This window comes from Protobothrops mucrosquamatus, unplaced genomic scaffold (genome assembly GCF_001527695.2).
Source record: "Protobothrops mucrosquamatus isolate PMUCROS unplaced genomic scaffold, P.Mucros_1.0 scaffold294, whole genome shotgun sequence".
Classification (NCBI taxonomy): domain Eukaryota; kingdom Metazoa; phylum Chordata; class Lepidosauria; order Squamata; family Viperidae; genus Protobothrops; species Protobothrops mucrosquamatus.
The window spans coordinates 605834-619901 of record NW_015386638.1 but is presented as its reverse complement, the minus strand read 5'-3'; the positions used below and the strand labels follow the sequence as shown (position 1 = coordinate 619901).

At 33.8% G+C, this 14068-nt stretch overlaps 1 protein-coding gene across 1 annotated transcript in view; it reads left to right on the top strand.

Annotated features, from left to right (window-relative positions):
• The window catches only part of USP9X (ubiquitin specific peptidase 9 X-linked), a 62601-nt gene that overhangs the window by 26100 nt on the left and 22433 nt on the right, over positions 1-14068 (top strand). The window contains exons 21-31 of the mRNA XM_015814906.1: positions 956-1086; positions 2496-2774; positions 3882-4007; positions 4611-4736; positions 5873-6039; positions 8210-8318; positions 9091-9237; positions 9423-9569; positions 10452-10674; positions 11493-11710; positions 12811-13001. Of these exons, the coding sequence (XP_015670392.1) occupies positions 956-1086; positions 2496-2774; positions 3882-4007; positions 4611-4736; positions 5873-6039; positions 8210-8318; positions 9091-9237; positions 9423-9569; positions 10452-10674; positions 11493-11710; positions 12811-13001 (1864 nt within the window). The remainder of the gene's footprint in view (positions 1-955; positions 1087-2495; positions 2775-3881; positions 4008-4610; positions 4737-5872; positions 6040-8209; positions 8319-9090; positions 9238-9422; positions 9570-10451; positions 10675-11492; positions 11711-12810; positions 13002-14068) is intronic.

Sequence of the window (14068 nt, the reverse complement as noted above, 5' to 3'; positions counted from 1 at the left end):
AGAAGATGTGCACATTTATTGTAACCATGATGTTGTAAGTTTTTTATTTTTTATTGCCCTGAAAGATTTATTTTTCCATTGAAATTTGCAGCTTATATGTTGTATTAAAGGTAGAAAAATTCTGAAGTGATTTGTCTTGGTCTGATTTCTTTTTATATCTCCAAAACCTGACATTTTAACAGGAGTGTGCAGACATTTTATATCCACTATATGCTTCCAAATTTACCACTATACAATAATCAATGTTACTTACTTAATTCTCATTAAAATTCAAAATTAGCATAGTACATAGTAGAAGTTTGCACTTAGATTCAAAATGGGAAAAGTACTTTATGGATGAGCATAGTTGTTATATCTGACAGCAGCACCTTTAAAAAGCTGGTTTACTTGGGCCAGCACTGAAGTCATGTAGTTGTCATGATTCCGACAGATGCAATTCTTCAAAGAACCTTGAGGCATTGTTTACCTTAAGGAATCTTTAATCAAAAGAGCATAGCTGCCGAAATCTGGATTTCCCTCCCCTAAGCACACAGTATCAAAAGCACAGTTCCTCCCTCTAATTAACCGTCATAAATCACATTCTCCAATTAGTTTGAATTGTAAGCTTTCCCTCCTGTTTAACAACCTGGCCAAATTCTTATCTTCTCTTATTTCAAAACAGCCTTGAGAGACATTCTTCCTTCCCCCCAGCATCAACTAATTCTAACTCTAAAAGTAACACACAAGTTAAAGAAGCAAAGCTACATCTCCCTATGTTGTCAAGCCAGAACATCTGATGTTAGCAGCATTGACAGTAATCTTGAAAAATGCCGAAACATGTTTCAGAAATGTTTTGATGTTTGATTTCTGATGTAACTTCAGTGTATTTCAGTTTTAAAGATGTTTTGAGAAATCAATGTTTTTCTTAATATTTGGGGGGAAGAAATACTTTTAAATTTTGTTTTATGTATTTCAGATAATACTACTGTAGAGAAATTAAGAGCTATCTGTTTAGACCATGCAAAACTTGGTGACAGCAGCCTTAGTCCATCCCTTGATTCTCTGTTCTTTGGACCTTCTGCTTCACAAGTGCTATATCTTACGGAGGTTTGTGTAGAGTTAATATTTTAGCTAAGTGTAGAGCCAGCTTGGTGTAGTAGTTAAAGCATCAAGGTAGAAACCAGAAGATTGTAAGTCCTAGTCCCTCTTTGGACATAAAACTGGCTGGGGTGGCCTTGAACTAGTCACTTTCTCTCAACCTTAGGAAGGAGGCAATGGGAAATCACTTCTTGAAAAACCTTGCCAAGAAAACTGCAGACTTGTCCAGGCAGTTTCTGAGAATTGAACACATTTGAAAGAAGAAGAAAAAAGTCATGTATTAATCCAGTCTTTTTTTTAAAAAAAAAAATTGCTTATGGTGTTCAGTCATTGTTTTAATGACTGAAATAAAGAGGCTTGTAGTTATTTTCCAGAAATGTACTATTTTTATACTACAGCTTTCCAAAAGTTTTTTTCTTATGTTACTTGAATCTAAGAAATGTCACTGGGTTCTCGTTTGGGGAATTGTAGATACCATTTGAGAGGGAGGGAAGATATGTATTCCTTATATTATTAATTTTGAGATTTTTAGACATGGAACATAGGGAAAACCTTCTGGGGTTTCTGGGTGTTGGGTGGCCTAAGCATATAATACAATTATTATATTGCTATGTATAATAATGTGAAATCAAAAACTGCCAGTTCTTTAGTTAATGTTGACCTTTCATATGCAATTCTTTACAATAAACTAATACAGTGGTGGCGAACCTATGGCACGGGTCGCAGAGGCGGCACTCAGAGCCCTCTCTGTGGGCACGCGCACCGTCGCCCCAGTCCTAGGCCTTCAGCTGGGTTTTATAAAACCTTTTCACTTTAGGCCTCCTCGCCATGTGCAAAAAAAAAAAAAAAAAAAAAAGGTTCAATCAGTCAATTTTAACTTCTTGCGGGGAAAAAAAAAGATCTTGCAAAGTTGGAATTGATTGATTGAACTTTTTAGTCCCCCCCTCAGTCTGCCGTTACTACCGCAGCCACGCCCAGCCAATGGGCCACATCCACCCGGCATTCAACGATGCATAAGTGGGTTTTGGGTTGCAAATTGGGCAGTCTCTAAAAGGTTTGCCATCACTGAACTAGTATGTTGTAGTGTATCAGTGCAGTATATGTGCAGATCAAGCAGTGTTGCCTTTTGCAATTGACAGATGGAAATTTTGTCAATTATATATTTACTAAGTGCTGTCCAAGATTTTTTTGGTATGGTACCCAGTGTCGATAACCACTGGGACCATCACAAGCAGTTTATGCCACAACCTTCAGTTTTTGGACCTTGATATTATTATCATCATATTAATGAATTATCACATTATTCTGACAAATATTAATAATTATACATTTCATACCCATCCTGCAGTCCAATGACTGACTTTTGAAAGCAATTTTACTCAAATGACATTTTTGTATCTTTTCTCTGTATTTTCCAGGTAGTTTATGCCTTGTTAATGCCTGCCAATTCGCCTCTGGGAGAAGAAGCTACTGACTTTCAGTTCAATTTCTTAAAAAGTGGTGGTTTACCTCTGGTATTGAGTATGCTGACTAGAAATAATTTCCTGCCAAATGCAGATATGGAAACAAGAAGGGGGGCCTATCTAAATGCTTTAAAAATAGCAAAACTACTGCTGACTGCAATTGGTTATGGCCACGTGAGAGCTGTGGCAGAAGCTTGTCAACCAGTTGTAGAGGGAACAAGCCCAATGTCACCGGTAACCATAATTATTTTTGTATAATTTTTATTAAGAAGTTTTTATATAACCAAACAAGAAAGGGTATATTAAAAATAGAAAAATAAAAGTGTTAGAAACAATACAAATAAAGAAAAAAAGTTGACATAGCTTCCAATCATTAAAAAAAAAAACGTATGCAGATCCTATTCTCATTTACTTCTCACATTGGCATTTGAACCAAATAAATTTATCTAAGGCTTCTGGAAACTGTGGGCTTCATTTCCTCTCCTTTGTCATTTTGTTAGCATTCATTATTTTCTGCATGAATGCTTCCTGCTGTTATCTTAAATTTGAAGTCATAGCTTGGACCTTTTGATCACATAAAGTCCATTTCTCCATCAGGAGCCATTTAATGATCACAATTGGTAAGGTGCCAGTGGAAGGATAGTAAATAAGTACATAGAGAATAGCATAAGTTAGAAGTGAACATTTATATAGCTTAATCTGACCTGCATTCAAATAATAACTATGCTGGCATTTAGGAAAATCATTAAGATCTGGTTATTTAAAAGCTGTTAGGGACTGGTAAAATGATAGATTCCTACCCTTATATCCAGTGATTGGCTATTTACTGGTAGTGTGATTTCTTGGTGTGATGATGAATACGAAAGGCTTTCTTAATATTATTGTTTGGTTTATGCTACAAATTTTATATTCGTTTTATTCCAGTTTGCACTATTTTGAAAGCTGCTTAATGTCATGTTTGCATTGAGCATCATAGACTTGTAAATAGACAGACAAACAACTCAGGATTGATGGAGGAAAAGAAAGTACAGGTAGTCCTCATCTTACAACAGTTCATTTAGTGACCGTTCAAAGTTACAACGGCACTGAAAATAGTGACTTATTCAAAGATTTATAATAAAATATGGTATTAAAAGTTTGTATGAGATGAAATCTCTGATGTAGGAATTATCAGCACAGTTCTATTTTAATAAACTTCATATCATAAGGATAACTGAACATTCATATTAATATTTTTGGTTGTGTTTGCATAAAAGCAATGGAAAAAATGTTCTCAACATACTTTTACTGTTGGACAGAATATGTTCTCCATTTAATAATACTGAAAATAAATCATTGCAGATCAACCAGGCAACTCATGACCAGGCGGTGGTATTGCAAACTGCTCTGCAGAATATTCCCAATCCAACTTCAGAGTGCATGTTAAGAAATGTAGCAATACGCCTTACACAGCAAATATCCGACGAGGTTAGTATGGTTAAATATTGAACACTTCCAAACTCTTTGGCTTAAATTTATAGCCTGTTTCTGAACTATTTTTGGTTTTTTGGGGAAAAAAAAACATTGAAGAGCACATACAAGAGAGACTATAAGTGAATGGAGGCTCTTTGAATCCCATTTGCAGCTACCTGATCCTCTCAAGGGGTTTTCTAGTGGGCACTATGTTGTACAAATGTAAGCTGTACCTTCTTTCAGTTATATTTACTGTGAATTAATTTGTTGCAAATCATGAATAAATAATGTGGTTTGCAAGAAGCACATGTATTGTCCTCCTCAGTTTGAATTGTACCTAAGGCATTTTGTAAATCTCAGAGGGTGCTTATGGGAAGAGACAGCTGCAGATAGGATTTACATTTCTACCCTATGTAATTGTAAAGAAAGTGCAAATGATGAGAAAGCTCTCTTTGAAGACTCTGGAAGTGGCTGCAGTAGATGACTGAGTTAGGTGACTAAATTGTGTTTCTATGAGTCTGATGCAAGACTAGGGATTGCTATGGCATGGATTCATTTTTAAACACAGAATGTGTGAAATGGTAGTTTTACTTATTATATTTGTCTTTCTGTTTTTAGGCTTCAAAGTTTATTCCTGATATTTGCGTTATTAGAGCAGTGCAAAAAATAGTATGGGCTTCGGGATGTGGATCAGTACAACTGGTATTCAGCTCAAATGAAGATATTAGTAAAATTTATGAAAAGGTAAGAAAGCTGAACCAGCATTCAGTTCTTTCTAACTGGTTTTAATAGGAAGAACCAAACTAAGAAACGTCATGTGGTCTATTTACAAATAATAGACATTGTTATGGTTGTTTACATTTTTTTTGTAGCTCTTCTAATTTTATTGGCATACTGTTAGAACTATAATGTCTTAGTAGAAAAAATGTTTTATTTAAGATTATTCAGAAAATATTTAATTTGTATATAAATTATTGCTTTTGCCACAAAATTGCTTAATTCATTATTTTTTTGTGTTTAAATCTGTAGATGCACATAAAATCTGTATTTATATGCATATTTCACATGACATTTCATGTATTCCAGTGGGATTTCTTTTGGGCTGTAAAATATTTGCAAGAAATACTTTTGTAAAATATTTTACGTAGAATAATTTTAATTAAAACAGATATTTACCTGTTGTTGTATAATCTGTACCCTATGCTACATCTGAAAATAAATATAATCTGCCCAAAGAGATGCTTTAGATTTTTATTATTTTTAGTAAAACTAAAGTAATACTTTGATTATAATTGTATAACTTCAGAAAAGAAGTATGGCTGCTCCTTGTAGTGGATCTGGGCTAAATTCTGTGGCTTGAATTTTTGTAGTAAAGCTTAAGGATAGAGTGCTGTTAATTTCTCCTCCTCTGAATGTGAAAGATTGTGGGGGGAAAAGTATTCCTTTGAGAAACAGATTTATCGAATAAACACAAACTCCAGATAATTAATTAAAACCTCTTCTCTTAAAATGTTTGACTCATGACAAAGTGCTAAAATTAGATTCAGATAATCACAAGCAGGCAATCATGACCAAATGTTGTATTTACTTCCCTTCCTTGTGCAATTTTCATCAGCACCAATCCCTTGTGTGTAATTTGAATTCCTGTGAAATCTATTTCAATTCAGCATAGTTAGATTATTTTCTCAATGTGCACTTTATCACCTCTTCAAATCTTTAATTCCATTTTCAGATTTGATTTTAGTATACCATTACTGTTTTGTGATGTTAAGTAGTATGTGTATTAAGTAGTATCCTTGGGCTTGAAGGAACAATTAAGAAAGTAATTGATCCCACTTTATCATGTATGTGATGCTGCTTATTTCTGTTTTATTTTATAGACAAATGCAGGCAATGAACCAGATTCAGAAGATGAACAAGTTTGCTGTGAAGCACTTGAAGCGATGACGCTTTGCTTTGCTTTGATTCCAACAGCCCTGGATGCACTAAGTAAAGAAAAAGCATGGCAGACATTTATCATTGATTTGTTATTGCATTGTCACAGCAAGTAAGTGATGTTAATATTTTATTTGTTTTATCAACTGCTCCCCAGTCAGTAGTATCCTTCAGGGCAGGCAGAATGACAAAAATCACATGGTGCCAATTCAGTTCCTTGTGACATCACATACACATGCAAAAGAGTGCTGTGGCATAAAGCTGATGAAAGTAAGCTCATTGGACTCCCATGCCTCTAGAAGCAATTGCAGATGATCATAGGTGATCAGTATAGTAAGTAACGTACAACTATTGAACTGTAATTTGCATTTTATTTTATTTTATTTTTGTTTTATTACTGGGTCCTAATTCTAAAGTGTTATGATATAATTTTATTTATATGCTACTTAGGTGGACAATCTTCCTCTCCTTATCTCTGATATTTATTGGATGCTATGACCTGAAGCTTGATTTCCCTATCCTGATCACAAGTATTTATTACTATGTAGTCATAAAAATCATCAGATAAACTTCTTAGAGTAGTCTGCAAATTCAGACAATTCTCGAGTTATGACCATAATGGAATCTACCCCTCACGGTCATAACTTGTGATAGTCATAAAGCAGGTTGGTCACTTGAACAATCTGATTTTTACATCCTTCTTTGCGGTGGTCATTAAAGAAATCACGGTAATTAATAAATGAATCCATGATCATTAAAGGAACTACTGGTTTGCTATGGGCATGGTTTTGCTGAAAACTGGAAATAATGCAGATTTTCAACAAAATCATTGTAAGAATTGGACATGTGACTGTGGTATGCTACAAATGGCTGCCAAAGTGCAGTTGGGAGGGGGGCCTGACCATAGGAACTTGGAATTTGGGTCATAATTTCACCCAAGTAGGTAGGTCCATTGGAACTTTGAAAGTTGCTAAGGGACTGGTCATAAGTCTTATATTAAAAGTAGATTGATAAAATCATAGGAAGCTAAATATGCATAATCTCAAAAGTCTGTAGAAATAAGTCTCAAATGTTAGGACAATTATAGCATTTCCTTCTTTCCTGAACTAAGATTATTATTCTTTGTGCAATTTCATTTGTGAACAGTAATGTAGCCCTTTGTACAGATTAATTTGGATTTTACTTTAAAAAGGAAAAAAACAGGGTGTTATTTTTATGCTGATTGCACTTAATTCCAGATTGTCACTGTGCAGTTACATTAAGATAGCAGAGAGAACAAATCTGAATATTATGAAATGCTATGGTAGTGTTGTCCTCTAGGAATAATTGTCTTCTCTCCATCAAAAGAAAAGCAAAATAGCTGCAATGACTTATACTTCTGCTCTAAATAACTAATCTGGATAGGCAAAATATTGAACATCATCAAAAGAAAATCAACACAACTGCACTAGGTTTTTTAATAAAGAGTCGTGAAATGGATTTTGATAATTAAGTGATTTATGAGTGTTGCTAGCAGTTACTGTTTGATGTTAAGTGCTTGGATATATTATTATAAGCTATTATAGTCAAAAGTTGGGAGTATTTTCTGAGAGTTCAGGTTTGGGATTACTAGGATGAAGAATTAAATTGATGTCTCAAGTTTTTTTTAAAAAAAATTGCTAATGTAAAACATTTGAATATTTTACGTTACTATTATGTTTTATTCTGTCTTTATATAAATATGACAGTGAAGATTATTTTCATTTCTAAAAGAGAGTCTTCCAAAATTTATGAGAGAGCCTTTTCACATATGTGTGACAAACATGAGACAAATAAAATACACATTTAATCATTTTTTATATTGGTTGCACAGCCAGCCAAATATTTAGATTGCATTTGGCATTTTTATCCTTCCCGAGGTCCTGAGATAGGCAGGGGGTGGTGGTAGTGCTGCTGCTGCTGCTGTTGTTGCTGTTGGTGAAAAAGAAGAAACGGGGCTTTTGAGTATAAATAGGTATAAACATTTGTGATAGACTTGCTTTGAATGTTTCCATCAGTAGAAGCAGTTGTTTTTTTTTGCCAGAAGGGAGAGGATGATTGCAGCTTCCCATACTCTCTCAAAGTCTGCTCCAGAGGTTTCTCTGATGATCTGGATCGGATTTGCTGAGTATATAATGGGTATAATGGATTGCACCAAGGACAAAAAAAGAGGGAGTAACAGTGGATTGTCCTTTACATAATTTTAAGATTAGTTTTATTTAAAATACCTGTATTAATCTCTCTTTTCTGGTTTAAATTTTTAGAACTGTTCGGCAAATGGCACAGGAGCAGTTCTTCTTAATGGCTACTCGATGTTGTATGGGACAACGACCTCTTCTTTTTTTTATAACTTTGTTATTTACTGTATTAGGGGTAAGACATTTTAAACTTTACCATTTGGATATATATCCCAATATTTATAGGCAATGATACATATTTAACTTTAGTTACTGTACGTCCATATTTTTTCTCAATATACTGTACATTAACAAATCAATATATAAAAAGTCTTTATTCAAAAAAGGCAGATTTACCGGTATTCTGTAATCTGTAAATTGCCTTATCTTCTGGAAGATGTACACAGAATGATAAACCCACAAATTGACTTCTTCCATGCAAATTGTATTATGACTATATATTAGAGTAGAGGAAAATTTTGAAAATATAATATTTCTATCAAAACTGTTTCACAATAGAATGCAGATGCTTGTTAAGTTATTCATCTCCAAATCTTAACTTATTTTATGTGAAAGTTCTCTAAATTTAATTGATGCATTTGGATTTTAGATTTAATGTGGAAACTCATACAAGAATTATGCTAATGCATGCCACTTTATCATTGCTGATTAGTTTCTCTTGATGGTAACAGCTACCCAGTGTTTCTTTAGCTTACAAATGAACCAGGAACTCTGGCTTGTTAACTTTATAAGCTGGACATAAATCAAGTGTGATTTGTCATAATTATGTCATTAGGAAAGGAGTAAGATTTCTATTAAGTGCTTCAGAAGTAACCATAAATGTTCATGCTAATTTAATGGAATCTTGTTTATGGGGATGTTTGAACTGAACATAGACTTTAAGAAATATTCTGTGTTGTGACTATTAATGAAAGTATATTTTCAACTATGTTGATATTTTCTTTCAGAGTACTGCAAGAGAACGTGCTAAACATTCAGGAGATTACTTTACTCTGTTAAGACATCTTCTAAATTATGCTTACAATAGTAATATTAATGTGCCCAATGCTGAAGTTCTGCTTAATAATGAAATTGACTGGCTTAAAAGGATCAGGGTAAGGGTTTTTTTTTCCTTGTTTTGTCACCATTTGTTATTTTGTTTTAAATTTAAGTGTTAATTGTCCTGGATCCAAATATGTAAAATAAAAAATGGGATACTAATTATAATACATTAATTGATATATGCTTCCTTAAAAATGTTGTTTGAAAATTCATGTGTCTGAATATTCTCCTTCCTCAGGATGAAGTGAAAAGGACAGGAGAAACAGGTGTAGAAGAAACTATTCTAGAAGGTCATCTTGGAGTTACCAAAGAATTATTGGCATTCCAAACTCCTGAAAAAAAATATCACATTGGTTGTGAAAAAGGTGGTGCTAATCTCATCAAAGTAAGTTACTGCTGTACAAAACGTTCTAAAGTTATAAAGTAGCAAAGTGAAAAATATACAAATTATAATTTATAATAAATGCCAGCATATTTACAAAAACGATAACGATAACTTAAATTGATTGAATTTTGGAATCTTCAAAATATGTAGATCTATATTTAAATCATAGCAAAGTTTCTCTTGAGAGAAGGAAGGGAAAACGTTTTATCATTTCACAATTTTTATAAAGTTCTAAATAAAGTAAATCATTGAATAAAGAGTCATTTATGTAACTGAGATAAATGTAACATGATGCACCATACATTTAAAAAAAAAACACCTCATTTCATCTTGAGCATGCTAGAATCCTAACTGAAATATGAATGGCACAAGACATCTGTATCAAATTAAGGGCAAGTAATTGCTCTGTGAAAATTAGGGCAAATCTCCCTGCCTGGAAATCCTTTATTCAAGTAACTTTTATTATTATCAGGCCTCTCAGCTGTGGCTAAATAGATTTGATAAACTGTTTATTAACACCCCCGTGGCATTTTTCATATATTTTTTAAAAATAATCTACAGCAGATATGTCAAACTCGCGACGTCATGTGACATCGCGCGATGTATCGGCACTGTTTTGCCATTGCCGGCAATGGGGTGGGCGTGGCTTCCGTGTGACGTGTCCGGCCCGCGGGCCGGCAGTTTGACACTCCTGGTCTATAGTCTTCTGAATGATTCATTATCGTTACATAATGGAGTTATGGAATTTAGGTTTTCTTGCTCTCTTGCAGGTAAATAATCCTCTCTTTTAAAAATCTAAGACAGTGTGACACTTAAGTAATGTTTCATCTGATCTGGATAGTTCCTAAATTAATAACAGATGTTTTATTTACTATTTTTCAGGAATTAATAGATGATTTCATCTTTCCCGCATCAAATGTTTACTTGCAATACATGAGAAATGGAGAATTACCCGCTGAGCAGGCAATACCTGTCTGTAGTTCCCCAGCTACCATTAATGCTGGATTTGAGCTGTTGGTAGCCTTAGCAGTGGGCTGTGTCCGTAACCTCAAACAAATAGTAGATACTTTGACTGAAATGTATTATATAGGCACTGCGATAACTAGTACGTACTATTTCACATTTTAACATTTTTCTATGAATTTTATATTCATATACTTTCATATATTTTCATAATTTATTTGGGAAAAATGCTGGGTTGGTAGACTATTAGGCTCCTTTCTCTAAATTTTAGCCTTTGAGCATTTTAAAAATTTAGAAGATTGTTGGTCTTGAATGAGAAAGAATATATTCTGTTTCTTGCTTAAATCCTGAACTAATCTTTTTCTTTGAGATGGCTGCTAGGTGGTATAATCATATTTCTAAAAGGAGTAGATAAAAATTAAATCTGGTTAGGACTGGGCAGGTACTACATTCTTAGAGGCTTCAGTTCCAAATTGTTCTTAGAGCTTCTCCAAAGACTCTCAGTGACTGGTTGTAGTGAATTTTGAATAATTGGAGTTGGAAAAGAAAACATCCAAGTATTGTTAGTCCCCCTATGCTTGAGGAACCTAGAAACATTAATTTTTGGATCCTGTTCCAAGTCTTTGTTCGGTTTTGGCAAATTAACACATTGTTTTACAAATCTAGCAATTTCGCAAGTCATCTTGAAATAAGTTGGATATAAATTATTTAAAGGGGCCTTACTATATAGTTTTGTGCTTCCTTTGACTGGATTTTATTTTGTCTGTTTGTACTTAGGAAAAAAGATGCTGAGGGATGTCATTCGTAACTTACACATTTTCATGTACAATCCATTTATTAAGGGAATTTTATTTGAAATAAACTTGTTTTATGAATACAGTTTTAAGAAGTAGCAAGTAGTCTACTAGTATATTTCAAGTTATAAGCTGTTAATGGTCTAATATATTTAATTTGTCCTAGCGTGTGAAGCATTAACAGAATGGGAATATCTGCCACCTGTTGGACCACGACCACCAAAGGGATTTGTAGGGCTTAAAAATGCTGGAGCCACTTGTTACATGAATTCTGTCATTCAGCAACTATATATGATTCCTGCCATCAGGAATGGAATTCTTGCAATTGATGGAACAGGCAGTGATGTAGATGATGACATGTCTGGAGATGAGAAACAAGATGAGGTAATAACTGCGTTTTGTTTAATATATGATACTGCATCCAATTGTGCTTAAATTTTTAACTACCAACAATTTTAAAAAGCATAGAAGCCACATTCTGTGATTTTATGCTAGTTCTTAGTAATATCAGCAATTTTAAAGCAGATATCCTTCTATGTTACACAAGTTTGATGTTTTCTTGCTTTCTCAAATGCATTAAATGTGGCCTATCTTTTAAAACTCTTCTTAATTCATTATGCTCAAATCATTTATCTCCTCTTTAAAATACTTTCAATATTCTTTCTTTACCAAACAGTGACTTTTAAAATTTGACATCTTGAATGATATATATAAATTTCCTGAATTGCAAGCTACATTAATGTTTCAAAATACTATGTAAGATATTGAAGTGGCATTCAATACAGTATGGACACGACACACTTATGGATGTAAATCTGATTATTAAAAAAAGATAAAAAGGGAAAGATATTGGAGATGACAGAGGAGCATGATTTTGGTCATGGAAAAATATAACAAGACATAATTAAAGAGAATGTACAGTGATGAGCTATGAACCTTCGCCATTCCCCTCCCACATTTTTGCTTGAAAGGAGAAGAGAAGTTTAATTACAGTTTGTGGCAAACTCTCCTTACTTTTCCAGCCAGTCAACTGTTTGATCTTGATTTCAGGGATCAATATTTTAACAAATAATACTTTAGTGAATGAGTCTGAAGTACTTCTCACTGTATTCTGATTTGTCATTCTGCCTGAGATGGTTATGTCTACAAAAAAAACATATGTTGCCTATTTGCAAATAGCAGTAGTAGAGCTGTTACACAGGGCAATTTCAGTAAAGTGCTAACTTAGTTGGATTATGGTTCCAACTGATTTAGAAACTAGGAAACTCTTTGAATTCTCGGCTTTCCTTAGGCATGAAAACCGAGCTAGATGACTTTGGGGCATTCACTCTCTCTCAGCCCAACCCACTTCACAGGAGTATCGTTGTGGGGAAAGCATCAGCTCCATCATCCTGTGACAAAAGGGTAGTTCATTATAAGTCCAGCTACAAAACTCTACTTTGCAATTGTCTTCATGTATACATATATGATTCTTTTTTTTTAAGAGCAACGTTGACCCACGAGATGAAGTATTTGGCTATCCCCATCCATATGAAGATAAACCAACTTCAAGTAAAACAGAAGACAGAAAAGAGTACAACATAGGTGTATTAAGACATCTCCAGGTCATATTTGGCCACTTAGCAGCTTCTAGATTACAGTACTATGTGCCAAGAGGATTTTGGAAACAGTTCAGGTAAATGGGAAATTAACTTTTGTTGAAATGTCTTCTGTGATATGTTAAAGCAGCATGCACTCATTAAGAGAATTTAATTATATTTCTGAATTGATAATAGTTTTGTGTGAACCTTCTATGTAGAAAGCAAGCTAAAATTGCTCAAAGAAAAAAATTACTGGATACTTTAGAGAAAATCTTGCTGTAGGTTGTTGATACAACAAAATGCAAACTAAAGCTTTAAATTCATGCGGGCTCCATCATAGAAGGAAGATCCTTGAGTGTGAAATGAAGTTTTTGCATATAAGTTTAATGGAAAGCACAAAACATGAATGTTAACAATATTTTTGCCCCTTGAACTTCCTAACTGTGGCTGAATTCCTGTCTTTTTTACCTGTTCATGGGGAAACAAAATATCCAAGTGGGGGAATCTATACGGGCTAATAGTTATGGAGTTTTTACTGTTAATTCTGGCAGTTACCTTGGTGTTAGCAATTTTTCAGATTGAATTTAGAATACAAGGAATACATTGTTTCCATTTAATCCAGGCTCTTATTTTATAGTTAATCAGTCTTGTCGAATATATAATAAAGAAAATATGTTGCAAATAAAAATAAAAATGAGAGCAATGTAGATCAAACCAATAATGATTGATTTATCTAAAACTACTGTTTGAAATATCACAGGTATTATTCTCAATTATAATTTCCTTGTAAAGATTCAATCTTATATTCAAGGATAAAAGATACCTGAGCTATATTTTTATTTATTTATTTATCCAATTTATATGGCTGCCCATCTCAATGAATGACTCTTGGTGGCAAACAGAATTAAAATAGAATAGAAACAATAACAAACACTATAAAAATTCAAAATACAAGAAACAACAAACCAAATCACTAGCATAACCAAGAAACAGACCCCTGCCTGGGGATATAACCAAATCTTTAGGACCTTACAAAAGGTCAGCAGGGTTGGGATCGTCCTAGTCCACAGAGGGAGAACATTCCGCAAGGTGGGCACTAATAGCAGAAAAGGCATGTCTTTTAGGCCCTGCCATTTTTTGGGCAATTTGAAACATGCCCATC